The sequence below is a fragment of the Chroicocephalus ridibundus genome, chromosome 21 (genome assembly GCF_963924245.1).
Source record: "Chroicocephalus ridibundus chromosome 21, bChrRid1.1, whole genome shotgun sequence".
Lineage (NCBI taxonomy): Eukaryota > Metazoa > Chordata > Aves > Charadriiformes > Laridae > Chroicocephalus > Chroicocephalus ridibundus.
Genome location: NC_086304.1, coordinates 1,275,376 through 1,297,009, shown reverse-complemented (window position 1 = coordinate 1,297,009; position 21,634 = coordinate 1,275,376). Strand labels below are relative to the sequence as shown.

The 21,634-nt window shown below is 70.0% G+C and overlaps 4 protein-coding genes across 10 annotated transcripts; 3 read left to right on the top strand and 1 right to left on the bottom strand.

Annotated features, from left to right (window-relative positions):
- Nucleotides 1–15: 15 nt before the first annotated feature.
- Nucleotides 16–10,380, bottom strand: SHC1 (SHC adaptor protein 1). 5 transcript variants are annotated; one of them, XM_063357013.1, is made up of 14 exons: nt 10,261–10,380; nt 8,141–8,224; nt 4,285–4,440; nt 4,012–4,082; nt 3,645–3,708; nt 3,257–3,376; nt 2,786–2,839; nt 2,624–2,675; nt 2,314–2,440; nt 2,042–2,210; nt 1,771–1,831; nt 1,479–1,646; nt 1,127–1,389; nt 16–912 (listed from the first exon to the last, which is right to left on the bottom strand). In XM_063357013.1, the coding sequence occupies exons 2-14, from the start codon at nt 8,150–8,152 to the stop codon at nt 784–786; spliced, it is 1,446 nt and encodes a 481-aa protein (XP_063213083.1). In that variant the 5' UTR covers nt 8,153–8,224; nt 10,261–10,380; the 3' UTR covers nt 16–783. The 5 variants fall into 5 exon arrangements, with proteins under 5 accessions (XP_063213083.1, XP_063213084.1, XP_063213085.1 ...); XM_063357014.1 differs by having other exon boundaries at nt 1,479–1,643; XM_063357015.1 differs by lacking the exon at nt 8,141–8,224 and having other exon boundaries at nt 10,261–10,359.
- Nucleotides 10,381–10,506: 126 nt separating this feature from the next.
- CKS1B (CDC28 protein kinase regulatory subunit 1B) lies at nt 10,507–12,397 on the top strand. Its single transcript, XM_063357016.1, has 3 exons — nt 10,507–10,696; nt 11,230–11,357; nt 12,231–12,397. The coding sequence occupies exons 1-3, from the start codon at nt 10,638–10,640 to the stop codon at nt 12,281–12,283; spliced, it is 240 nt and encodes a 79-aa protein (XP_063213086.1). The 5' UTR covers nt 10,507–10,637; the 3' UTR covers nt 12,284–12,397.
- A 396-nt stretch (nt 12,398–12,793) lies between these two features.
- Nucleotides 12,794–15,907, top strand: FLAD1 (flavin adenine dinucleotide synthetase 1). Of its 2 annotated transcripts, XM_063357432.1 has the most exons (7): nt 12,794–12,987; nt 13,084–13,843; nt 14,352–14,499; nt 14,703–14,801; nt 14,893–15,082; nt 15,477–15,550; nt 15,633–15,907. In XM_063357432.1, the coding sequence occupies exons 1-7, from the start codon at nt 12,856–12,858 to the stop codon at nt 15,766–15,768; spliced, it is 1,539 nt and encodes a 512-aa protein (XP_063213502.1). In that variant the 5' UTR covers nt 12,794–12,855; the 3' UTR covers nt 15,769–15,907. The 2 variants fall into 2 exon arrangements, with proteins under 2 accessions (XP_063213502.1, XP_063213501.1); XM_063357431.1 differs by having other exon boundaries at nt 12,794–13,843.
- A 2,122-nt stretch (nt 15,908–18,029) lies between these two features.
- Nucleotides 18,030–21,625, top strand: LOC134525923 (mothers against decapentaplegic homolog 6-like). 2 transcript variants are annotated; one of them, XR_010073866.1, is made up of 5 exons: nt 18,030–18,160; nt 18,559–18,960; nt 19,106–19,219; nt 19,917–21,264; nt 21,562–21,625. XR_010073866.1 is itself a non-coding variant. In XM_063357239.1 (4 exons), the coding sequence occupies exons 2-4, from the start codon at nt 18,579–18,581 to the stop codon at nt 20,450–20,452; spliced, it is 1,032 nt and encodes a 343-aa protein (XP_063213309.1). In that variant the 5' UTR covers nt 18,030–18,160; nt 18,559–18,578; the 3' UTR covers nt 20,453–21,382. The 2 variants fall into 2 exon arrangements, 1 of the variants encoding a protein (XP_063213309.1); XM_063357239.1 differs by lacking the exon at nt 21,562–21,625 and having other exon boundaries at nt 19,917–21,382.
- The last annotated feature ends 9 nt before the right edge of the window (nt 21,626–21,634 follow it).

Below are 21,634 nucleotides of genomic sequence, written 5' to 3'. Positions count from 1 at the left end.
GAGAATAGAGAAAAATAGAGAAATACCAACTTTAATACTAACCGCCGGTTCCTTTGGTATCGCAGGGCCCCGGGGGGCGGGCGGGGAGCCGGGGCTGCGCTTTGGCTCGGGGTGGGGGGGGGGAAATACACCGTGCATGCGGGGGGGACCCTCCCGCCGCCCCCCCGCCCCGGGGCTACCGGAGCCGGCCGGGCCCCGCCGAACCCCGGTGGGGGGGGGGTAGGGAGGGGGTGCAGAGGAGCAGCACGTCCCGGGAGAGGGCACGGCCGGGGATGGGGGTGCGGGGGGCTTTCGGGGCGGGGGGGCGGGGGTCTGCCCCGGCCCCCCCGGCATTGCATAGGAGCGCGGGACCCGCGGGGTAAGGCACAGAGTAACACGTCAAGTGATCGGTACAGCGGGCGCTCAGGGGAGCGCGGCCCCCTGCGGCCCCCCACGGGGGCCAGTGGGCAGGGGACAAGGCCGGGGTGTCCGTCTGTCCATTCCCCCCACCACCACCACCACCACGCTCGGGGGCGGGGGGGCTCGGCTCTGGCAGCCCCTGCCCACACCAGGCTTTGGTAGAGCTGCTGTGCAAAGGCTGGAGCCAGGGGGGTGACAGGGGGACTTTGGCAAGAGCAGCCCCCCCCGCCCCGCAGGCAGCCCCCCCTCAGCTGCCACCAGCTCCTTGGGGCAGAAGGGGACGGACCCCAGCCAAGTCCACGCTCAGTCCCGGGCAGAGCAGCCGGCTGAGAGTCTGAGGGCTCCCTGGGGCAGGGAGCGGGGCCGGGGGGGCCCCTGGGGCGCTCACAGTCTCCTCTCCACCGGCTGCTGCAGGCACATCTCGCTGCCGGCCGAGATGATGGGCAGGTGATTGTCCATGTGGTAGCTGATGAGGTGGCTGACGCTCTCGAAGCGGTGGTCTTTCGTCCGCACCTGGAGGGGGGGGACACGAAAGGGACACTCAGGAGGCTGACAATGCCACCAGCCTCCACGAGCTGGGCACCGACCTGGGGGGAGCTCCCCGTGCTCCCGCCCGTGCCCTCTCTGCCCCCGAACCAGCCCAGAGGAGCAGCGGGGAAGCCCCGTGCCCTGGTGGCTCTTGTGACCCCCCCACCAAACCCCCGTCCCCGGTGCTACGCGGACTCACCACTCCCTCGGGGTCGACGAGGAGCAGATGCTTGGGCTGCCCGCCCTGCAAGCCGGTCAGCACGTACTGGCCCGGGGTGGTGGTGCTCTCCCGCACCAAGAAGTCTCCGTTCACCTTCAGCAGCTTCTCGGCCTCCTTGCGGTTCATCTTCCCGTGGTACCAGGGCTCCCGTCGCAGCTGCTCCTCCATGGAGGCCACCACCTGGGCGGGGGGCAGCCCCACGGGCACAGACGGGGGGACACGCAGGGCATCTTCGAAGGGTTCTGCAGGGAGAGAGGAGCGAGGGGGTCCGTGACCAACCTCACAGCCACCCCCCCAGCGCAGGCACGGCCCCGGCCACCGTCCCACTCACTCATGTCGAAGAGGTCTCTCTGGGTGCTGCCGTTGGCTGTCGCAGGGGCGGCAGCGGCCGAGGCTTGGCGTGTCTTGTCCATGTTCTGCACGTTGACGTATGACGGGTCATCGAACAGGTCCGTGCGGCCGGAGGCGCCTGCCGGAGCCGGGTATTTCTCTCTCCCTGCTGCCAAGAGGACTGTGGTCAGCTGGGTTCCAGCCTGCCTTGGCCCCAACACCAGTGCCGGCCGTCGGAGCGCTTGGGGACCCCAAGGAAAGCAGAGCGGGACTGGTCACATCCGTCACGTTACCTTGGGCAGGAGCGTGCTGCTTCCGAGGGTCGTAGTCCCCGCCAGACGTCTGGCCGACGGGCTGCAGGGAGATGTGGGTGATGAGCCCCCCGCTGTGCTCCCCATCCTTTCCCACTCCCCACACCCCGGGCTGCTGGAGGTGCTGGGGAGACACGTGCCACCGCTCTCGTGATGGAAGAACCCTGAACAAAGAGCCCGCGGCCCAGTCGGGGTCCCTGCACCTCCCTTGTATTGTGGAGCCTCCCCATGAGGACGTGCCCAGGAGCCTTACCAGTGTGGCCCCCAAGTGACTGGGGGTCTGAGCAGCCCCATCCCGCAGCCGCATGTCCACAACCCCCCCGATGGGAGGCTCCTTGCCGGGGAAGTCGTTGTAGTACTGGTGATCCGGGGCCGGTTCCTCCTCTTCCTCATCCCAGGCAGAGCCATCAAAGCCCGCCATCCTGGAGGGGGACACGGCACAGGTGAGCAACCGCCAGCAGCCAGGGCTGCGTCCCCACTCCAAAACCAATCTGGGACACCTTCCCACCTTCCTCCTTCCCTTACCTGTCGTGGGGTGTCACCAGCTTGGGGGGGTTCTTCAGGTACTGCTTGAACCGCAGCTCGAAGGCCTGCCCGATGGTGCTGATCACGTCCTGCGCCAAGCCCTCGGGGCACTCCAGGATATGGCAGGCTGGGGAGGGAATGGCGGGATAGCAACGGGGAACCAAGGTTAAGCTCCCCACCCCTCCAGCCTGCCCTGTGCACCCCAGAGCTTCCCTTTGGGGGGCTCCAGTCCCTCCCCACCCCGCTGAGCTGCGCCTAAACACCCATGAAACGGGGCTCTGGCACTTAGGACCCTCGGCCGCATCCTCACCTCTCTGATTGACGGGGTCTTTGGCAACGTAAGCGACGTACTCGGCTGTGTCCTGCGGGCGAGACACTGGCGATGAGAGGAGGCTGCCGGGGAGGGGGCAGGAGGGGCACCGATGGCGAGCACGGGGCAAGGCAGACGTGGACAGGGACACCGCGTACTCACCGGGTCTCCTCCGGAAGCGAAGGAGATGGACTGCATGTGGTGGTTGGCAATGATCTGCAAGGCAGAGAGTTTGTTGGGCGCAGCCAGGAGCTCCTCAGCACCTCCTGCTTGCCACATTCCTCCCGGGGCTGGCCCATGATGGGGGCTTACAAGACCCTGGAGCCCTGGTTATGAGTCACAGGCCACCGGGCAAAGGGCTGGGACACCAGCGGGGCCACTGAGAGTGGGGTCAAAACCAGGAGACCTGGGTCTCGCACTCCCCAGGACGGATCCTGCAAAGCATGCGGGATGTTGCTCCGACTCCTTCAGCCCCGGGGACCACGGGCAGGTGGGCACTCAGCAGGTCACGTAGCCCACCCAGACATCCCCGAGGAAGGCTGGGGACATCCCTTGCCCCAGCAGGGCCCAAAGGTGGGGTGACACGAGGATTCCTGCTCGTCTGAAGCCATCCCCCCAGCTCCCCGCTCTCACCTGCTTGCAGTCAGAAGCCATGAGGTTGAGGCTGCTGGTGGAGATGGTCAGGGTGATGGGCATGCCGGCGAACTTCAGGTTGCTCTTGCCCAGGATGGAGTTCAGGGAGCGGCCGCAGGGCTAGGGGCAACAGCAGCATGGGGAAGGTGGTCCTCGGGCCAGACACAGCCCGGCTGTGGGGGGACGGGGCACGTCCTGCTGCCCTCCACAGCGGAGACGAGCCCCTCGTCCTCCCCAGCGCTCCCGCCGAGCTCCGCTGGCCCGAGCTGCGGTGCGGACATCAGCGTCCCAGGCTGCCCAGCCCGGGCATGGCCAGCTGGGCTGGAGTCCGGCCCTCGGCCCCGTGCCCAGCACGCTCCCCCCCGGCAGCTCCCCAGCCCGGCCTCACCTTCCTCCTCCGCACGGCTCCCTTGGCACCGGGCACGGCCTCGCACACCAGCCCAATGGCCTCCCTGCGGGGAGCACAGCGCCACGTCAGTCCCACCCCGTTCCCCCGTCACCCCCCAACAACGGCACCGAGGACGCGGGGACCAGCGCAGAAGGGACAGGGTGACAAACAGGAAGCCCTCGGGCAGCGCCAGCTGGAGGATCTTCAAGCGGGGCAAGTGCGCTGGCATTAACGTTTGAAGGGGCTGCAGGCAGCCTGACACCGCCCCCCCCCCCCCCCCAAAAGCCCCATGTGCCACCAGGGGCTTGTGTGGGGCTCAGACCCCCACCCCAAAAAGCAGCAGCCCCCGGGGAGGGGCAGAGCTCACCTGGTGACCTGGGTCCTGGTGTTGAAATCCAAAGCCCTCATGGACTGGAGGACCTCCACGCAGCCCATGTACTGGGGAGAGAGCAGGGTCAGCCCGGCTGGCCCCAGGGTTTGCTCCCCGCCCCGCTGAGGAGGGGGCCGGGGCCCTGAGCCCCCCAGCTCCGCAGCAGCGACCTCTCCAGGAATCCCAGTGCCCACCTGCCACCCCCGAGGAGCATGCCAGGAGGTCCCCAAATCCCCACCGTGACCCCACCCCCAAGTCCCCAGCACTCACCCGGACGTGGTAGGAGACCCCGGGGCCCATGACCTTGTCATCGGGGTGCAGCCAGCCACGGGTGGGCTTATTGACGAAGCTGCCGTGGCGGGTCCATTCGTCACCCCCCAGCTGGCCACCTTCCACCCGCGTCTTCTTCCCTCCCTTGTTCATATCCTGGGAACAGACAGTGACAGGTCCTGCTGAATCGGAGCCGGCAGCTCCCCCCGGCGCTGATGCCACCGTCCCAGCAGGGCCGGGGTCCCCCGGGCTGCCGCCAGCCGAGGAGCCCCGCAGGCTGAGCAGGTTGGCGGGGTTCGAGAGCTTCAGGTTGGCCATTTTGGGGAAGAAGGAGCAGAGGGTGGTGGGGCTGTCCTCCGACTCGGGGGAGAGCTCCCCGAGAGGCGCCGCGGGGCCGAGGGAGGAGGAGGACAGGGAGCCAGGCAGAGACTGGGTGCCTGCGAGGGACTCCACCGGGGAGGCCGGGACCCCCAGGCCCCCCACCACCTCCTCCAGGGAGGAGACGGACTCGTTCCGCAGGTGGCTGTATTTGCTCTTCTGCAGGAGATCCATGCCGGAGAGAGGCGAGAAGGGCCGGGGCCGGCCCGGCCCGCACAGCTCCGGGGTGGAGGCAGCCGGCCGGGTCTCACGGGGGCCCCATGGAGAATCCGAACGCCTGCAGCCGCCGGGAAACCCCCCCCAAGCACAAGCCTCGGCCAAGTTCCGTGCCAGGCCCGTGCCCGCCCGGCATGGCTGGCAGGGAGAGCCGGCCCCGGGACGCCAGGCAGCAGGTCCGGGGGCTGCCCGGCTCCGTGCCGTCGCAGCCGATCGATCCCGATCGGCGTCAGCAAGGATGTGCAGATCCGGGCAGACAGAGAGCGACCCCCTGCTCCCGCCGCGGTGGGGAGGAAACGGGGCTGCGGCTACGCCCCGGGGAGCTGCCGGTGCGGGGACGGGGGCTCAGCGCGCTCGACCCCCAGCCTGGAGGTCCTCAAGCCCCACGGCCGGGTCCGGCACGGCTGCCCTCCGCTCCAGCCCCTGCGCTGCCCCGCTGCCGCTAGGAGGAAATCAAAAGCATGAATATTTAAAGCCCGGAGACAAGGCAGCCACAGAGCGCATCCAAGCCCAGCCCAGCCCTGCTCCAAGCACCGTCCAGGAGCGAACAAGGTCCTTCTGTGGCCGCCAGCGCTACGCAGCCCACGTGCCGGCGGTGGGCAGCCGCCGTTGGCTCCCCGGGCTCTGCCGGGGGGAGCGGCGCCCAAAGCTGGGGGGGCCGCGATGCTGAGATGCCGCCAGCACTCGCAGCTGCCTGGGATGCAGAGACATCCAGTCCTTTGAGAGAGCGGCTCTGGGTGCGGATCTCGCCCGGAGGAAGAGGAGGATGCCCGGGAGCGGGATACAGGTGGGTTGTCTGCGGGGCGAAGGAGGGCTCAGCGCAGGCTCCCGGCTGCAGCGAGGAGCCGGCAGGAGAAGCGGCTGCTGCTAATTGCTGCTGCTTCCCGCATCCCGGATGGCGCTGAGCGGCGGCTCCTCCCGGGAGAAGGAGCAGAAGGGGCTGCCGCTACCGGGAAGGGCCGTGCTGACTCACGGGCGGCGGGGCAGGCTCTGCCCGCGGCGGGGGCTGCGTGCGGGCTGGGGCGCAGCGCAGGAGGGGCTCCCAGCGAGGGGTGGGGACCCAGCGCGGATCTGGAGCAGAAAAAATCAAGGTCACAGGCGGAGCTAGCGGGAGCATGCGGCGAGAGCACGCCGGGGGGCGAACCTCGGCCTCAGGGAGCCTGGCAGAGCCCCCGCAGGCAGGTCGGGGGTGTCAGGGGCAAGTCTCCCCCACTCTCCCGTCCTCGACACACTGGCACGCCAGCGGGACCGCAGGCCAGACCCACCGCACCGCACCGCCCGCACCCACGCCACTCTCCATGGCCTCATCCGCACCAGCCTCCACGGGAGGCAAAAGCTCTCCCCCCCGCCATCCACTTCCCGTGGGTTGAAGTAGGGGTTTTGGGCAGCCCCACGGCACCCAACCCCTCTGACCCACCATGGGCCAGGGCCTTCCTGGCCACCAGGCCCTCCGCAAAACCAGCCACCGTGCCAAAACTGGGTAAATCCAGCCCAAGGGAAATGCTCTCCCTGCTTGGACCCGCCGCAGGGCACTGCTCAGCACGGGCAGCTGCCTGCCCTGCTTCCCAACTGCTGGCACGCTGCCACAGGGACAGGGAAATGGAAGCCAGGACGGAGCTGGAAATAGCCTCTTGCACGGTGCGAGGGGCTGTGGCTCACAACAGCGGGTCCGTCACCCGCCTCCTCCCGGCACCGGCGCATCGCCTCGGCCACACACACCGCCTCCGCGAGCATCAGCCCCCACCTCAGCCGACGACGGCAGCGGCGGCGGCGGTGATCCCACAGGCGCAGAGAGCCCACACCAGCCGTCCCGTGAAGCTCTCGTCCCCGCCGGGGGCCCCCGGCCGCTCGGCGCTGTGACCTTCCCGTGGCCGGCAGTGCCGCTGCTCTAAAGAAAAGCAGGAAGCCCGGGGCCAGGGAGCCAGGAAGCCGCCAGCCCGGCGAGGGGCCAGCCGCAGCCCCCAGCTGCCGGGGGGAGCCCAGCTGGGCGGCGTCGAAGGGGCGCGGGGCAGTGGGGTTTGCCCATGAGGGCCCGGCCGGCTGGCGGACATGGGGCTTCGGGTCCCCTGGCATGGAAGCACGGGCTCCATGAGCCCCGACGCTTCCCCAGGCCCCTGCCGGGGTAAGAGCAGGAGGGAACTGAGCAGGGGCAGGGGGGTCTCCTCGGCCTCTTCCCACCACCCCAGGTCCTGGCTGTCACCCAGACAGGCGACAGGGCTCGGAGCAGCCGTCCCCGACACGCACCGAGGGGCTGGCGCGCCCCAGGAGCCGCAGCGTCCTGCTCACACAGACCTCTGCTTTTATAAGATGGAATAATTTCTGATTTTATCAGAATCCTCTGAGGCCAGCCAGCCCACATCACCTCACCAGCCTGCACCAGCTGGGGACAAGACATATCGTCACTCCCAGTTCTCAGAGACCAGAGGTGCCACCATTGCAGCCCCCCCAACCCCAGAGCCCCCCCCCCAGAGTATCCGAGACTCCTTCCCAGGGGGCTCGGAGTGCAGAAGGCAAACTGAGACACTTGCAGAGCCGCAGAACAGCCCTGCCTGAACAGGCAGCCCTTGAGCCCGATCCAGCAGGCAGACAGGGCGGCAGCGAGCTCCTGCCCCTGCAGCGGAGGACGAGCGGAGCAGCCAGAACAACCGCCCCCGAGGAGCTCCTCCCGGCCCAGCCGCTCCCCGCGCCCCAGCAGCAAGGAGAGGTGCCGGATCCGCCGGATCCTCCCTGCGTGCGGGAGAGGCAGAGGGACGCGGGCTTCTTTTGGGCGCCTGGGGCTGGGACTTCACACACAGCCCGGGGCGAGGAAGAGGAGCGGAGAGGGGACGCTTGGGGCCCTGCTACCAGGCCAGCGCCTGACATCCTCCCAGGAAACACAAACTGGGAGCTGAGTCAGAGACCTGGAACACGCCAGTGGTTTGGCAAGAAACCGAGCAGGCAGCCGGACGCTGCCGCACGTACACACGCCTGGTCCGGGGCAGGAGACCCCCTCGGTCCCACAGCAGCTGCAGTGGAGCCGCCCCCAAGCCTCCAGGGCAGGGGGGAAGCAAAGAAAAACACTCAAATCTAACCAACAGCTGTTTTTTCCCCCAAACGTCTTGACAGCATCTACACATTCCTGTGTGCAACCTCTCTGCTGCTCAGAAGAGGGGCCTGGAGATGCCAGTGGAGACCTGGGGAGGAGGCCGGGGCCCTGCCAGCGGGGAGAGCGGGGAGGCAGGATCCACCACCGAAGCCACTTAGCCCTCCACCGAATCCTTACCACATACTCCATCGCCGGCGGAGGGCAGGGCAGGCCCCGGGCAGGGAACAGAAACGCACAGCCCCTCTCGTCTGGCACTCCGACCTGCGGTTCGGGGACAAACAGGGAGTTAGCCAGCCCTGCCCCGGCCCACCGAGGCGGTGGCCCTGGCACCGAGAGGCAGACCCTGCTCTTCTTCGCTGACTGCAGGCAGACGGGGCCGTAGCAGCAGCACAACGTACTGCCGACACGTTAGGCGCAAGAGCCAGGGAAGCCTCCTGCTTCCCATCCGAGGGAGGATGGAGCTGGGATGCGCTGGGGCAGGAATGTGAGACTGAGCCTGGCTCTGCTCAGGCCTCACCAAACGGCGTCGGGGGCTGAGGGTCACTCTGTGACCTGAGACAAGCGTCAGAGCCGATCCCTGCCTGGCCCCAAAACCAGTGCTGAGAGGCCACACGCAAGGCTGGGGGGAGAGCAGAGGCAGCCCAGGGGGGCAGAGCTGCCCCCTCCTGCCACCCCCTCAGCTGGCACCTCGCCGCAAAAGGACGTGCAGAGCCCCCGCGTCTGCGGTCCCCTCCTTCCCAGGAGCGCAGTGAAGAAGGGAGTCATGGAAAGAGGCTACGAGAGGGAAGCCAGGAGGGGCAGGAAGCTCTGCGAGGGGAAAACAAGGCAAGCGAAGCAAAAGCAGCTCCGGAGCCACTGCCCTTCCCGCTCCCACCCCCACACCGATGCGGTCAAGGCCGGGCGAGCAGCGCAGGGCAGCAAACATGATTTACTTCCTTGCAGCAATCGTGCCCTTATCTGGGGCCTGCAAAGGCAGCGCCGGAGCCCAGGCGGGCACTAACACAATTAGTTCGGGAGGCAGCGAGATAAGAAGGGCTCGGTTTGGCAAGCGCAGCGGCGCAGACTGGCCCCAGGCAGGGCCCAGCAGCACCACGCCAGGTCACTCACTGCCGAGCAAAGGTGGCCACAAGGCCCTTTGGATGCTGGGGCCGAGGCTGGCGACAGGGAAGGAGGATTGGGACCCCGACCCGGGGTGCTCAGCCTCACTGAAGCCTCCTTGGGGCCCGGCTGTGTCCCCCCCTGAGGGGATGCTGCCCCACACAGCTCCAGGGGGCACAGGCAGCCCAGCCACTGTGCTCCCACACCAAAGGGCTACGGGTGGATCCTCAGACCCTGCTCGGCTGGGGAGAGACAGTGTCTTTGACCCCCCGGAACAGGACGAGGCCAGGGCGGCCCTGGCAAGCGCCGCAAGAGCTGCCCTTTGGCCACAGGCCTCTGCAGCGGGCAGGGCCCTGGTCACACTTCCTCACACCCCACGTCTGGGGTCTCCCAGCAAGGGGGTGACCCCGTGGGAGAGATTCAAGTGAAGAATTGATAGCCCGCGATGGATGGACACACCACACTGCCGGGGGGGGCGAGGCAAAGGCTGGCGAGAGGGAATATCTAGCCCTGGGCACAACAGCCAGGTCTGCTCCGGCCACTCGCCCCCTGCCACCCTCAGAAGCCTGAAAGCGCAGGCAGGGCTGGATACTGGAGTGCAGGAGGGCCCAGGCACTGCAGAGGCCAAGGACACCTCCAAACCCAGCCGGTGCCCTGTGCCCGCTGCGGGCGACGCCAGTCTGGGGGTTTCCCTAGGCCTGACAGCGTCCCTCGAGCCAGTCTCCCTCCCGCGGCCCCGAGCACGGGGAGGCAGCAGCAATGCAAACCGGAGCCCAGTGAGTGGCCCCGGGCACGCACAGTGAGGCGGGGGAACCAGGGCACCGATGTCACCCCAAGACCTGGAGACAACCGAGGGGCTGGCAGAGCCCGGCCCCGGCCGGGCCGCCCCGGGGAGGGGACCAGGCCCGTGCCCCCCGCTGGGCAGCAGGGAAGGGTGGCCAGGCCCCGCAGCACCGAGGGAAGCAGTACCGGGCCTCGGGGACGGCTGCGGCAGGACCCCCAGTCGCCTCAACGGAAGACAGCGGCGGCGGGCGGGGAGGACTCAGCACCGGCGTCGAGGGGCCGGGCCTGGCCCGCCCCGGCAGCCCAGGACCCCGCGGGGCGCCGGCCGCTCCCACGGGGCTACACTAGGCCGCTGCACGACCCCGCCGCGGCCCCCGGGCGCGGCCCCCCCGCCCCGGGCCGGCCCGCGCGCTCACCGGGGCACCATGGGTCTCGCGCCGTTCGTCCTCCGGTCCCGGCGGCCGCACCGCCCGCCCTCCCCCCGCCGCGCCGCCACTCACTTCCGGCCCACGCCCTCCAGCGCGGCCTCACCGCGCCCCCGTCACGTGACGCGCGGGCCAATAGCGAGCCGCGCCCGACCCGCGGGTAGCGGCGCCGCCGTCGCGCCCCGCCCCGCCCGCCCCGACCAATGGGAGCCCGCCCCGCCCCCTGACGCGCGGCCCGCACGGCGGCGCGGCCCAATGGGCGCGCGGGGCGGCGGCGTTTGAAAGCGCTGTGAGGGGTGGGGGCGCCAACGGCCCCGCTGAGGCGAGGGGTGCGCGGGGGCTGCCGGGAAGGGGGCGGACCGGCGGCAATGGCGCACAAGCAGATCTATTACTCGGACAAGTACGACGACGAGGAGTTCGAGTACCGGTGAGTGTCCCCTTAACGGCTCCCGGGCGAGGGGTGTCCCGGTAACGGCTCCTGGGCGAGGTGGGAGTGGGGTTGGGAAGCCCTGGTAACGGATCCCTGGGGGTTGGGAAGGGGGTTGTCCCGGTAACGGCTCCCTGTGGGGGGTGGGGTGTCCCGGTAACGCCTTCCTGAGGGGCGGGAAGGGGGTTGTCCCGGTAAGGGATTCCTGGGTGGGGGGGTTGTCCCGGTAACGGATCCCTAGGGGGCGGCCTGTCCCACTCACGGTTCCCCGGGGGGGTGGGGGGGCCGCCATTAACGGCTCGCTGGAGGAGGGGGGGCAGTCACGGCTCCCCGGTGGGGTGGGAGCGGGGTTATCCCGGTAACGGTTCCCCAGTGGATGGCAGGCGGGGTGGGGTGCGTGTCTCGGTACCGGGGTAGGGGGCAGGTCCCGTTAACAGCTCCACGGGGTGGTGGGGCGGGGGGGGGGTCCTCCAGCCGGGGGGGTGCCGGGGCTGCCGGTCCCGGTGCCGGTCCCGGCTGAGTTGGGGCCGCAGGCACGTGGTGCTGCCCAAGGACCTGGCCCGGCTGGTGCCCCGCACCCACCTGCTCTCCGAGACTGAGTGGCGGAACCTGGGGGTGCAGCAGAGCCAGGGCTGGGTGCACTACATGGTGCACGAGCCAGGTGAGGGGGGGGCGGGACCGGGACCCCCCCAGCGACCCCACATTCCCCAGGATCCCCCGGGACCCCCCAGGACCCCCGCAGCCACCCCACATCTCACTGGGATCCCCCCTGGCACCCCACAGCCACCCTACAGCCCCCCGTGATCCCCTCCCGGCACCCCTACAACGACCCCCCCCATCCCCCTAGGAGCCCCCCGGGATCCCCCCCTGGGACCCCCGCAGCCACCCTACAGCAACCCCCCATCCCCCCGGGATCCCCCCTGGGAACCCCCCCTGCCACCCCACAGCCCCCCGGGATCCTCCCTGCCCCCCTGGGGACCCCCACAGCCACCCCACTTCCCCCCAGGATCTCCCTTGGGACCCCCCCGGGATCCTCCCTGCCTCCCTGGGACCTCCACAGCCACCCCACATCCCCCCTGACAGCCTCCCAACCCCATGTGCCCTATATCCTCCCCCCCGAGCCATGCCCCCCGCCTGAACCCCATGCCCCTTCTGTGTCCCCCTGAGCTCCACGTCTTCCCCCCCTGTCCCCGCCATGGAGCCCCCCATCCTCTTCCGAGCCCCACATCCCACCTCATCCCTCTAAAACCCCACCCCTGCGTCGTCCCCACCAACCCCCTGAGCCCCATGTCCTGCCCCAACCCCGCTGAGCCCCCATGCCACTTCACCCCTCCTAGGGCCCCCCCCATGTCTCTCCATCCCCCCAAACCTCCCCATGAACCTCCTCCGAGCCCTATAATCCTCCAAGCCCCATGTTCTCCCCGGGGACCCACATCCCCTTTCTCCCGTGTGTCCCCCCGGTCCCTCGGAGCCCCACATCGCCCTGTACCCCCTCGAGCCTCCCCACATCTTCCGCACCCCCCCCCCCCCCCAGAGCCCCACATCCTGCTCTTCCGCCGCCCGCGGCCCAAGAAACCGGAGAAGTGACATGATCGGCCCCGCCCCGCCGGGACAGCGCCCGCCGCCGCCTCGCCGTCCCCGGCGGGGGTTTGCCCCCGGTACCGGGGGGCCTTTCCCGCCTTGAGCTTCAATAAAAGGATGTTCAGGAGCTGTTGTGTGCCGTGCCGGGGGGGGGGGGGGTGGGCACCGGGGCTCGCTCCCGGTGCCTGCGAGCATCCTGCCTTGGGCACTGTGGGTTTGCTCCCGGGGACCGGGAGCATGGGAGGGCTTCCCCGGGGCTGGGGGGGATTCCGGTGCCTGGGAGGGGATTGGGGGGGGGGGGTCCCGGTGCCTCCGGGCATCGCGGGGGGGGGGGGGGGGGGGGGGGGGGGGGGGGAGCCGAAGCTCCCGATAGGGGCACGTGGCCCCGCCCCCTGCCGGCCGGGCGGCCGCACGGCCACCGAAGGGGGAGCGGGCCCTGCCCCCGCCCGCTGCAATGGTTCCGTCCACGCAGGTCCCGCCTCCCGGCCAATCCGCGTCGGCAGCGCCTCTTGACGGGCACGCAGCCCGGCCAATGAGGGCGTGGGGCGGTGCCGCGGCCCGTCGGGGCGGCCGGGCCGATGTGGGGGGTGCTGAGAGCAGGCCGGGCCCTGCGCGTCGCCGTTCGCCGCATGGCGGCCTCCGGCCCCGCGGCGGCCCGGGTCTCCCCCGCCACCGCCGGCATCATCGTCATCGGCGACGAGATCCTCAAGGTGCGGGCGGGGGCGGGAGGGCCGGGGCCTGCTGCGTGGGTCGGGGCCGGGCAGGCCCGAGGCCCCCCTCTCTTACGCGTGTCCCCGTGTCCCCAGGGCCACACGCAGGACACCAACTCCTTCTTCATGTGCCGGCGGCTGCGGGCCCTGGGCGTGAGGGTGGCCCGGATCTCCGTGGTGCCTGACGAGGTGGAGGCCATCGCCAGCGAGGTGGCCGCTTTCGCCGCCCGCTTCACCTACGTGCTGACCTCGGGGGGCATTGGCCCCACGCACGACGATGTCACCTTCGAGGCGGTGGCCAGGGCTTTTGGGGAGAAGGTTGCCCCCCACCCCGAACTGGTGGCCCTGGTGCACAAGTTCTTCGGCAAGACGGAGGCGCAGTGCCCCGAGATGAAGCTGGCTCGCGTCCCCGAGTCCTCCCGCCTCAACTACGGCACCGACGGGCGCACGGGCGGCACCTTCAAGTACCCGCTGGTCAGCGTGCGCAACGTCTACATCTTCCCTGGCATCCCGGCGCTGATGGAGCGTGCCCTGGACGGCCTTGCCCACCTCTTCCGCAGCGAGCAGACCCGCTTCCACTCCCGTGCCATCTATGTGGCGGCCGATGAGATCCTCATCACGCCTGTGCTGGACCAGGCCGACGCCACCTTCCAGGGCCGTGTCAGTTTGGGTTCCTACCCGGACTGGGCCAGCAACTACTACCGTGTGAAGCTGACGCTGGACTCGGAATCGGAGCAGGACCTGGAGGAAGCCTACTGCTTCTTGATGGAAAAGCTGCCAGTGGGCGTTGTTGTGCCGTTGGTGACGGACTGCGTCTCGCCAGCGGCTGCGGAGGTTTATGGCCTGGCTGAGTCAGGTACACAGAAGCGCTGCTGTAACACGGCTCGGTGCCTCTGCGCTGCTCCTGCGCAGACCCTGCGGCCCAGCAGGGCCGGGGCACTGGGAAGACCGGCCTGGGAGCAGAATGTGCCTGTTCTGGTGTGGTGGGGCGCTTGAGGGGTGCTGAAGCTTCACTGGTGCTGCAGCTGCAGTGGGCTTCGTCCCACACAGGTGGGAGTGCGACCCATAACCCCAGCTGGGGCCAGCCAGTGCAGGTCCCAGAGAGCGCAGTGTGCCTTAGCGGGAGCAGTGTTGCGGTTCCCCAGTGCAGGCAGGAACCTGGTCCCATCCGTGGCACAGAACTCCGGGTTGCGCAAGCTCCTGGCTCCAGGCCGTGATGCCGGCAGTGTGTGTCTGGAGACAAGTCTTGTCTCCATGGTGTGTCTGGAGACAAATCATGCCCGGAGGGCGAGGTGCCACAGGCCCTGGGGTAGCACTGGGGCAACGTGGCCTCCGGGCAGGCGCCGACCATCCCTTCCCGGCAGGCTCAGCCCTGGGGCAGAAGGTGGCAGCAGCACTGCGGACCATCGAGGAGGCTTTGGACCAGTACAGCCTGGCCCAGCTCTGCGTGGGCTTCAACGGGGGCAAGGACTGCACGGCCCTGCTGCACCTCGTCCACGCCGCCGTGGAGAGGTACCCGGCCACGGGGCTCCGCCGGCCTGGCCTGGGGCAGGGGTGAGGGAGTCCCATGGGCCCCGGTTGTGGCTCCGGGACTCTCCCCTGCCCCGCTCTGGGGAAAAGAGCGGATTCTTGGGGCCCAGTTCATAGGGAGTGGGGGGCTGCTCTGCCTCCGGTTGCTGTCTGCTGGATCCCAGCTGCGACGGGTCTCTCCCCAGGCGGTACCCGATGAGGCAGGAGAAGCTGCAGGTGCTCTACATCCGCATCGTGTCCCCCTTCCCCGAAATGGAGCAGTTCATCCAGGCGACTGTCCAGAGGTACAGGGCAGAGGGGGGTGGGCTGCCGGGCAGGAGGGTGAGCAGTGTCTCCCGCAGCCCGGCAGGCAGCTGCCCGTCCTGCCTGCACCAGGTACAAGATCCAGCTCTGCACAGTGGAGGGCTCCATCCGGGAGGCCTTGGCCCACCTGAAGGAGCAGCAGCCGCAGCTGGAGGCTGTCCTGATGGGGACGCGGCGGACAGACCCCTACTCCCGCACCCTGACGCCCATGTGCATGACTGACCCCGACTGGCCCCCGTACATGCGGGTGAACCCCTTGCTGGTACGTGGCCTCCACCTGCGCGGCGGATGAGGCTCATCCCAAGGGGGGACTGAGTCTGGCAGGTTAAATGCCAGGGCTGGAAGCCAGCACTAATCCACCCCCATCCCAGAGGGCTTCCCTCCCCATTCCCCCTCTCCTCAGAGCATCTCCTGCCCTGTTGTGCGGTCGTGGGTGCCCCTCGCTGCAGCCAAGCTGCCTGGTGCTGTCAGGCAGGGCTCGCTCCTGCCCGCCGGGGGCTTTTCCTGGGTTTGGGGAGGTGCTGGGAGGGACAGGGTGCTCTGGGGACCCGCTGGCTCTCCCGTGTGCTCTTGGAGGGGGGGGTGGCTGACTTCCCTGGGGGCGAGGGGGCAGCCTGCCCGCCTCTGCGGCAATCCCTGCCCAATTCTGCCTGCAGGACTGGACCTACCGGGACATCTGGGAGTTTCTGCGCAAGCTCTACGTGCCCTACTGCGTCCTCTATGACAAGGGGTGAGTGTCTGGTGCTGCCCTCCCTGCTCGGCACAGCCGATGCCCCTGGGCGCAGCCTTGCAGCCGCCTTCTCCCTCCGCAGCTACACCTCCCTGGGGAGCATGGCCAACACGCTGAAGAACCCAGCGCTGCGCTACACTGACACCCGGGGCCGGGAGAGCTACCGGCCTGCCTACGAGCTGGAAAACGAGGAAGATGAGCGCACCTCCCGCCAGTGAAGGCCCGTGGACCGCACTCGGAGAGGCTCTGCTGGGACGCTGCCGGCAGCTGGCTCCCCCACGGACACCCCTGGCACTGCTGGGGATGACACTGAATAAACCTGCTGCCTGCCAGCGCTGAATAAACCTGCTGCGCTCAGCCCGTGGTCTGCATCGCGCTCGCGCTTGGCCGTGCTGGTCACTTCGAGCCCCGCGGGGCTCTGGCGGGGGCAGGACGGGGGTGAGGCCAGCTCTGCCTGAACAAAAGTGTCCCCGGGCAGTGCCCCCTCCCCGTGTCCGCTATTGTGGAAGCTTTTGAAGTGCAGAGAATGGAGCTTGTTCCAGCGTTTACCGGGGACCCGTGTGTCGGTGCGGCTGCCTCCCCCTGTCAGACCCTGCTGATCCCTCGGCCATGCGCCTCCACCGGGCTGCGGCGTCCCGTCCGCCGGGCACTCGGAGGCGAATGGCACGCGTGGTGGCACTGCCGGCACCCGCCGAGACCTCCCTGGGGCTGCGCCTGGGCTCCTGGCTGCTGCGGCTGCTGCGGGAGTGCGTCTACCTCCTGCTCTGCAGCTGGTGCATCCGTGAGTTGTTGGACTAGAGAAAGCACCCCCCCCCGATGCCGCGGGACCCCCGGCACCCCCTGCCTGCCCCTGTGCCATGGGTGAGTGCCCTGCCCTCCGCTGCCTGCTCCGCTCGGTACCTGGGGGGTGTTTGGGGCCCCACCGTGGGGCTCTTGGGGGAGGGGGGGTGAGCGGGGCCCGGCCGTAGTGCTCCTGGGGGTGACAAGGGCCTGGCCATGGTGCCTGGGGGGTGATGGGGGCCCCGCCGTGGTGCTCTTGGGGGGTGTTTGGGGCCTGGCGATGGTGCTCCTGGGGGGGCGACAGGGTGGGGGGGCTTGGGGGTAGTGGGAGCCTGGCCATGGTGCTCCTGGGGGGTGACAACGGCCCGGCTGTGGTGCTTGGGTGGTGATGGGGGCTTGGCCGTGGTGCTCCTGGGGGGTGATGGGGTGCAGCCGTGGTGCCGGTGAGGGGGTCCTCACCCCCCGTGCCTCTCTCCCCTCCCCAGCACTGCTCGTCGCCCCGTGCCGTGGGAGCTGACGGACCCCCAGCGCTGGGACCCTGCTCCAGCCTGCGCTCCCCCTGATGAGAGACCCCAATAAACCTCCGCAGCACCTGACCGGCTGGGTGTGTTTGGGGTGGGGGGGGGGTGTCTGGGAGCGCAGCCCCCCCCCCCCCCCCCCCCCAAAAAAAAAACAGCCACCCCTCACCCTGGGTGGGACCTGGGCACCTACACGTCGCCTCTGCCTGGGGCCGAGGGTCCCCAGGCCCCTGGGGGCTGCGGGGCCGTGGCTGTGCCAGCCCCTCCGCCGGGTTTATCCCTGCCCGTGACTCAGACCCTTGTTTAAAAAGCGTCTCCGCTTGTCCCCGCTCCAGGCCGTTTCCTGCCCCGGCCCCGCGCGCCTGGCCGGCACCGGCGCTGCCAAGAGCCGGCGGGAAGCAGCCAGAGCAAAATGTCCCCAAAGGGCCCAGCCTGGCTGGACCTGCGGCAAAGGTCACGGCCGGTGGGACGTGCGGGGCACCGGGACCCTGCCGCGGGGACGGCTGCGGGTCCCCCAGCGGGCTGAGCCCCGCCGTGCCCCGGTGGCGCCGGTGCCAGGCCCCAGCGCGGGGGCTGCCCGCAGCCCTGTCCCCGGCGCAGGGGAAGCTCCGCGTGTCCCGGCTGCGGTGGCAGCGCCTGGCGCCAGCGCGGCCTCCCTTATCTCGGCGGGAAGTTGGGAGCAGGAAGCGCGGCCCGGCGCGGGATAAGGGTCCCGTTTACATTAGCCGCTTTGTTGTGGAGCCTGCTCCCACCCTCGCCCAGCGCCTGCGGGGGGGCCCTGGCCGCAGGGAGGGCTGGGGGGCGGTGGGGACCCCTGCCTGGGGTGCCAGGAGGGGCTCAGGTGGTCCCTGCACCCCCTGCATGCTCGCAGGCAGGGATGGGGGGCTGCCAGGAGACTGCACCCCATGGCTCCCCCTCGCCCAAGTCGGCTCCTGCGGCCGGACCCTGCCCTGCGGCCGTGCACTGGCACCGTCTGCGGTGCCGAACGGGCTGCTGGCTCTGCCCGGCTGCCCACGGAGCCGGGTGGGCTCTGGCATCACCGGGAGCGTGGCACTGGGCATCGCTGCCCACTGGAGCCCACGCGTCTGCTGCCTGCCCCGCTGTTGCCGCGTCCTGACCCCGCAGCGGCTCGGCCCCGGGGCCGGCCGGGACGGGGCGAATCAATGAATTCCCCAAACGGGGAGGTCCGGGGGAGGGGAGAGTCCGTCCCGGCACAGGAAAAGGTCCTGGCGGCGGCGCGCGGCGGGCAGAGCGGTGCCGGCCGCCCCGAGAGCGCAGCCCCGGCTCCTCGCACCCAGCTCCGCTGCCTGCTGTGAGTGAGACCCCCCCCCTTCCCCGGGGACCCCTCGCCCAGCCCCACACCGGGGGGTGACAGGGGTGGGGTGGGTGCTGCGGGCGGGGGGTGCGCAGCCCCCTGCCCTCGCCGTCTGGGCACGGGCAGCTTCCCCTCCACGGGGAGTTGGTTTTGGGGTCAGGTCCCCGCACGACCTTGGGGACACCCGTCCCCCTGGGAGCAGCGCTGCGTCCTCGCGCGTCTGTGGGGACAGGCAGCGACGCCGGGGACTGGTGGCCACGGGCAGCGGCAAACCCGGGCAGGGTGGCCTTGCCGGGGCCGCGGTGGGGAAGGGAACAGCAGTGTGGGAGGATTCACCGCGTCCCCACCGGGGTCCCCTGCAGCGGCGGGGGGTGACACCTGTCCCCGTCCCACAGGCTGTCCCCACCGCCGCCCCATGTTCCGCTCCCGCCGCGCCGGGCTGGTGAGGCGGCTGTGGCGGCAACGCTGCGCGACGGCCGGCCCCGAGGAGGGCCCCGGCGCCCTCAAACCGGCGGCGCACGCCCTCTTCAAGAAGCTGAAGGACGAGGAACTGGAGCTGCTGGTGCAGGCGGTGGAGAGCCGGGGCGCCTGGGAGTCCGGCTGCGTCTGGGCGCCGCGGGGGGCCAAGCAGGCGCTGCCCCCCCAGGTCCTGCTCTGCCGCCTCTACCGCTGGCCCGACCTGCGCCAGCCCCACGAGCTCAAGCACCTCTGCTACTGCGCCGGGGGCCGGGGGGGCTGCGGGGACGCCGCCGCGCTCTGCTGCAACCCCCACCACTTCGGCCGCCTGGCTGCGCCCGGTGAGTGCCCCCGGCTCCACCGGAGCCCCCCCACCCTCCGATATCTGGTCCCTGGGGCCAGCTCAGGGCTCTGCGGGGCTCTGGGGGGCTCTGCGGGGGGCAGGACACACATCCCAGCCCCTCACCCCCTTCTGTCCTCCCCCAGAGACCCCCCCACCCCCCTACTCGAAGGCGTCCTGCGGTCCCTCCTGGCCGGACGAGCCCCCGCACCCCGGCACCCAGCTCCTGGAGTTCAGCTACAATGGCGGGGACTGGCGCGGTAAGAAGGTCCCACAGGCCGGGGGGGGGTGGTGGTGGTTTAAGGTAGCGCTGGCCCCCCCAGTCCTGCACCCCCCAAGCAGCTCTGCCCCCCACCCTGCTGCTCCTCGGAGCGCAGCGCTGTGATCCCAACCCCCCCCCCCCCCGCCCCCCCAAAAAATAATCAGTGAGCGGAGCCGGCAGCCCCCCCACCCTGGGCAGGAGGAAAGGCTCTGGCGCGGGGTGAGGGGGTTCCTGCGGGGGGGCCCAGCCCGGGGCCCGCCCCAACCGCGGCTCCTGTTATTTTTGGCGGCGCCGGGCTCCCCGCCGGAGGAAGCGCTGCCCACAGGGACACGCACAATGTGCCTTGACGCACACAGCGCCGGCTCCGGCCTGGCTGCTGGCCACCGGGCCACTGCCCGCCGGGGCTCCACCTTCCCCTCGCCCGGGGACCCCCCTCGCCGCCGTCCCCAGGGACGGGGGACAGGGACGGGCCAGCCCTACGTGCCGGCTCGCAGCCGCTCCAGTGACTCACGCCCCGTAGCGGAGCCCGCGCTGGGACATCGGCGGGGCGCCGCGGCCGTCTGTCCATCCGTCTGCTCCGCCACCCCCTGCATGAACCGGGGGACGCGGAACCCCCTGTGTCCCCAACCCCTCCTCGTCCCCTCTCCCCTCGACCGCTCTGCGCCGGCGGTGACGGCTCTGCTCTCCCCCGCCAGACACCAGCATCTCGCGGAGCACCATTAAGGACGGCTGCTGGTGCAAACTGGCTTACTGGGAGCACCGGACGCGCGTGGGCCGCCTCTACGCCGTGCACGAGGTGTCGGTGAACGTCTTCGGCGAGCTGCCGCGGGGCAGCGGGTTCTGCCTGGGCCAGTTGCCCGCTGCCCACCGTAGCCGCGCCGTCCGGCGGGCGCGCGGCAAGATCGGGCGGGGGCTGGTGCTGAGCCGGGAGCCGGGCGGCGTGTGGGCGTACAACCGCAGCGAGCACCCCATCTTCGTCAGCTCGCCCACCCTGGGCCCCCCCGGCGCCCGCGGGCTCACCGTCCTCAAGGTGCTGCCGGGCTACTCGGCGAAGGTGTTCGACTACGAGCGGGCGGGGGGGGTGGGAGGCTGGCGGCTCCCCGGCGAGGGCCCCTGCGACCCCCACAGCGTCCGCATCAGCTTCGCCAAGGGCTGGGGTCCCTGCTACTCCCGGCAGTTCATCACCTCCTGCCCGTGCTGGCTGGAGGTCCTGCTGAACCGGCCGCGCTGAGGGGCTGGGGGTGGCCGGGGGGGTGCCAGGGAGCCCCCCGAGGCGAGTGCGGGGCAGGCACGAGCTGGGGAACCCTCCTCTGCTGCCCCCCCCCAGCCCTCCAGGGCTGCGCTGCAGCGGGGCCGTCCTGGCCCAGGGGACACGCACTGGGACCCTCTGCCCAAGCCCCCTGGGGGCCCAGTGCCCCCCACGTCTGTCCCAGCACCCTGGGGGCACCCACCCCCCTCCCGGCCACCAGCCTCTCGCTGAGACAGGGCACTATTTAATCTCTTTCTTTTTTTTTTTTTTTTTTTTATTATTATTTTTTATTTTAACGGTTAAATTTATTTTAATTTATCTTATTTTTGTAAAAAAAGAAAAGCGCGATGCAGCTGCCGCCCCCCCGCGCTGTGAGTGGCCGGGGCCAGGCCGGAGGGGGGGGGGCAGTCAGGGCAGGGTGTGCAGGAGCTGGGCAGGTCGGGGGCCACAGAGCAGCCCGAGGGAGGTGGGGCAGACCCCCAGCACGGCGAAGGAGGGGTGTGGGTCTGGGGGTCATGGCAGGCGTGGGGGGAACTGGAGTGAGCTGGTGCAGTGGGGGGTGTGGGGCGGGTGAGCACAGCTGGATGACTGTGGGGCAGGTTCTGGGGCAGGTGCGCACAGCTGGATGGGTGTGGGGCAGGTGTGCACAGCTGGAGTGTGGGGCAGGTGAGCACAGCTGGATGGGTGTGGGGCAGGTGTGCACAGCTGGATGGGCATGGGGCAGGTTCTGGAGCAGGTGAGCACAGCTGGACAAGTGTGGGGCAGGTGCGCACAGCTGGATGAGTGTGGGGCAGGTTCTAGGGCAGGCGAGCACAGCTGGATGGGCGTGGGGCAGGCAAGCACAGCTGGATGGGCGTGGGGCAGGTGCGCACAGCTGGATGAGTGTGGGGCAGGTTCTAGGGCAGGCGAGCACAGCTGGATGGGCGTGGGGCAGGCAAGCACAGCTGGATGGGCGTGGGGCAGGTGCGCACAGCTGGATGAGTGTGGGGCAGGTTCTAGGGCAGGCGAGCACAGCTGGATGGGCGTGGGGCAGGTGCGCACAGCTGGATGGGTGTGGGGCAGGTGTGCACAGCTGGATGGGTGTGGGGCAGGTTCTAGGGCAGGTGAGCACAGCTGCAGTGTGGGGCAGGTGAGCACAGCTGGATGGGCGTGGGGTGGGCGAGC

Bases quoted from the DNA above. Each gene is read 5' to 3' on its own strand.
- FLAD1 (XM_063357431.1), top strand. From the start codon at position 12,856: ATGTGGGGGGTGCTGAGAGCAGGCCGGGCCCTGCGCGTCGCCGTTCGC. The intron at 13,844-14,351 runs GTACACAGAAGC...CCTTCCCGGCAG, and splicing joins TTATGGCCTGGCTGAGTCAG to GCTCAGCCCTGGGGCAGAAG. The intron at 14,802-14,892 runs GTACAGGGCAGA...TGCCTGCACCAG, and splicing joins ATCCAGGCGACTGTCCAGAG to GTACAAGATCCAGCTCTGCA.
- CKS1B (XM_063357016.1), top strand. From the start codon at position 10,638: ATGGCGCACAAGCAGATCTATTACTCGGACAAGTACGACGACGAGGAG. The intron at 10,697-11,229 runs GTGAGTGTCCCC...TTGGGGCCGCAG, and splicing joins GACGAGGAGTTCGAGTACCG to GCACGTGGTGCTGCCCAAGG. The intron at 11,358-12,230 runs GTGAGGGGGGGG...CCCCCCCCCCAG, and splicing joins CTACATGGTGCACGAGCCAG to AGCCCCACATCCTGCTCTTC.
- LOC134525923 (XM_063357239.1), top strand. From the start codon at position 18,579: ATGTTCCGCTCCCGCCGCGCCGGGCTGGTGAGGCGGCTGTGGCGGCAA. The intron at 18,961-19,105 runs GTGAGTGCCCCC...GTCCTCCCCCAG, and splicing joins CGGCCGCCTGGCTGCGCCCG to AGACCCCCCCACCCCCCTAC. The intron at 19,220-19,916 runs GTAAGAAGGTCC...CTCCCCCGCCAG, and splicing joins CAATGGCGGGGACTGGCGCG to ACACCAGCATCTCGCGGAGC.
- SHC1 (XM_063357011.1), bottom strand. From the start codon at position 4,836: ATGGATCTCCTGCAGAAGAGCAAATACAGCCACCTGCGGAACGAGTCC. The intron at 3,377-3,644 runs GTGAGGCCGGGC...TGTTGCCCCTAG, and splicing joins GAGCCGTGCGGAGGAGGAAG to CCCTGCGGCCGCTCCCTGAA. The intron at 2,211-2,313 runs GTAAGGGAAGGA...GTCCCCCTCCAG, and splicing joins CTGGTGACACCCCACGACAG to GATGGCGGGCTTTGATGGCT.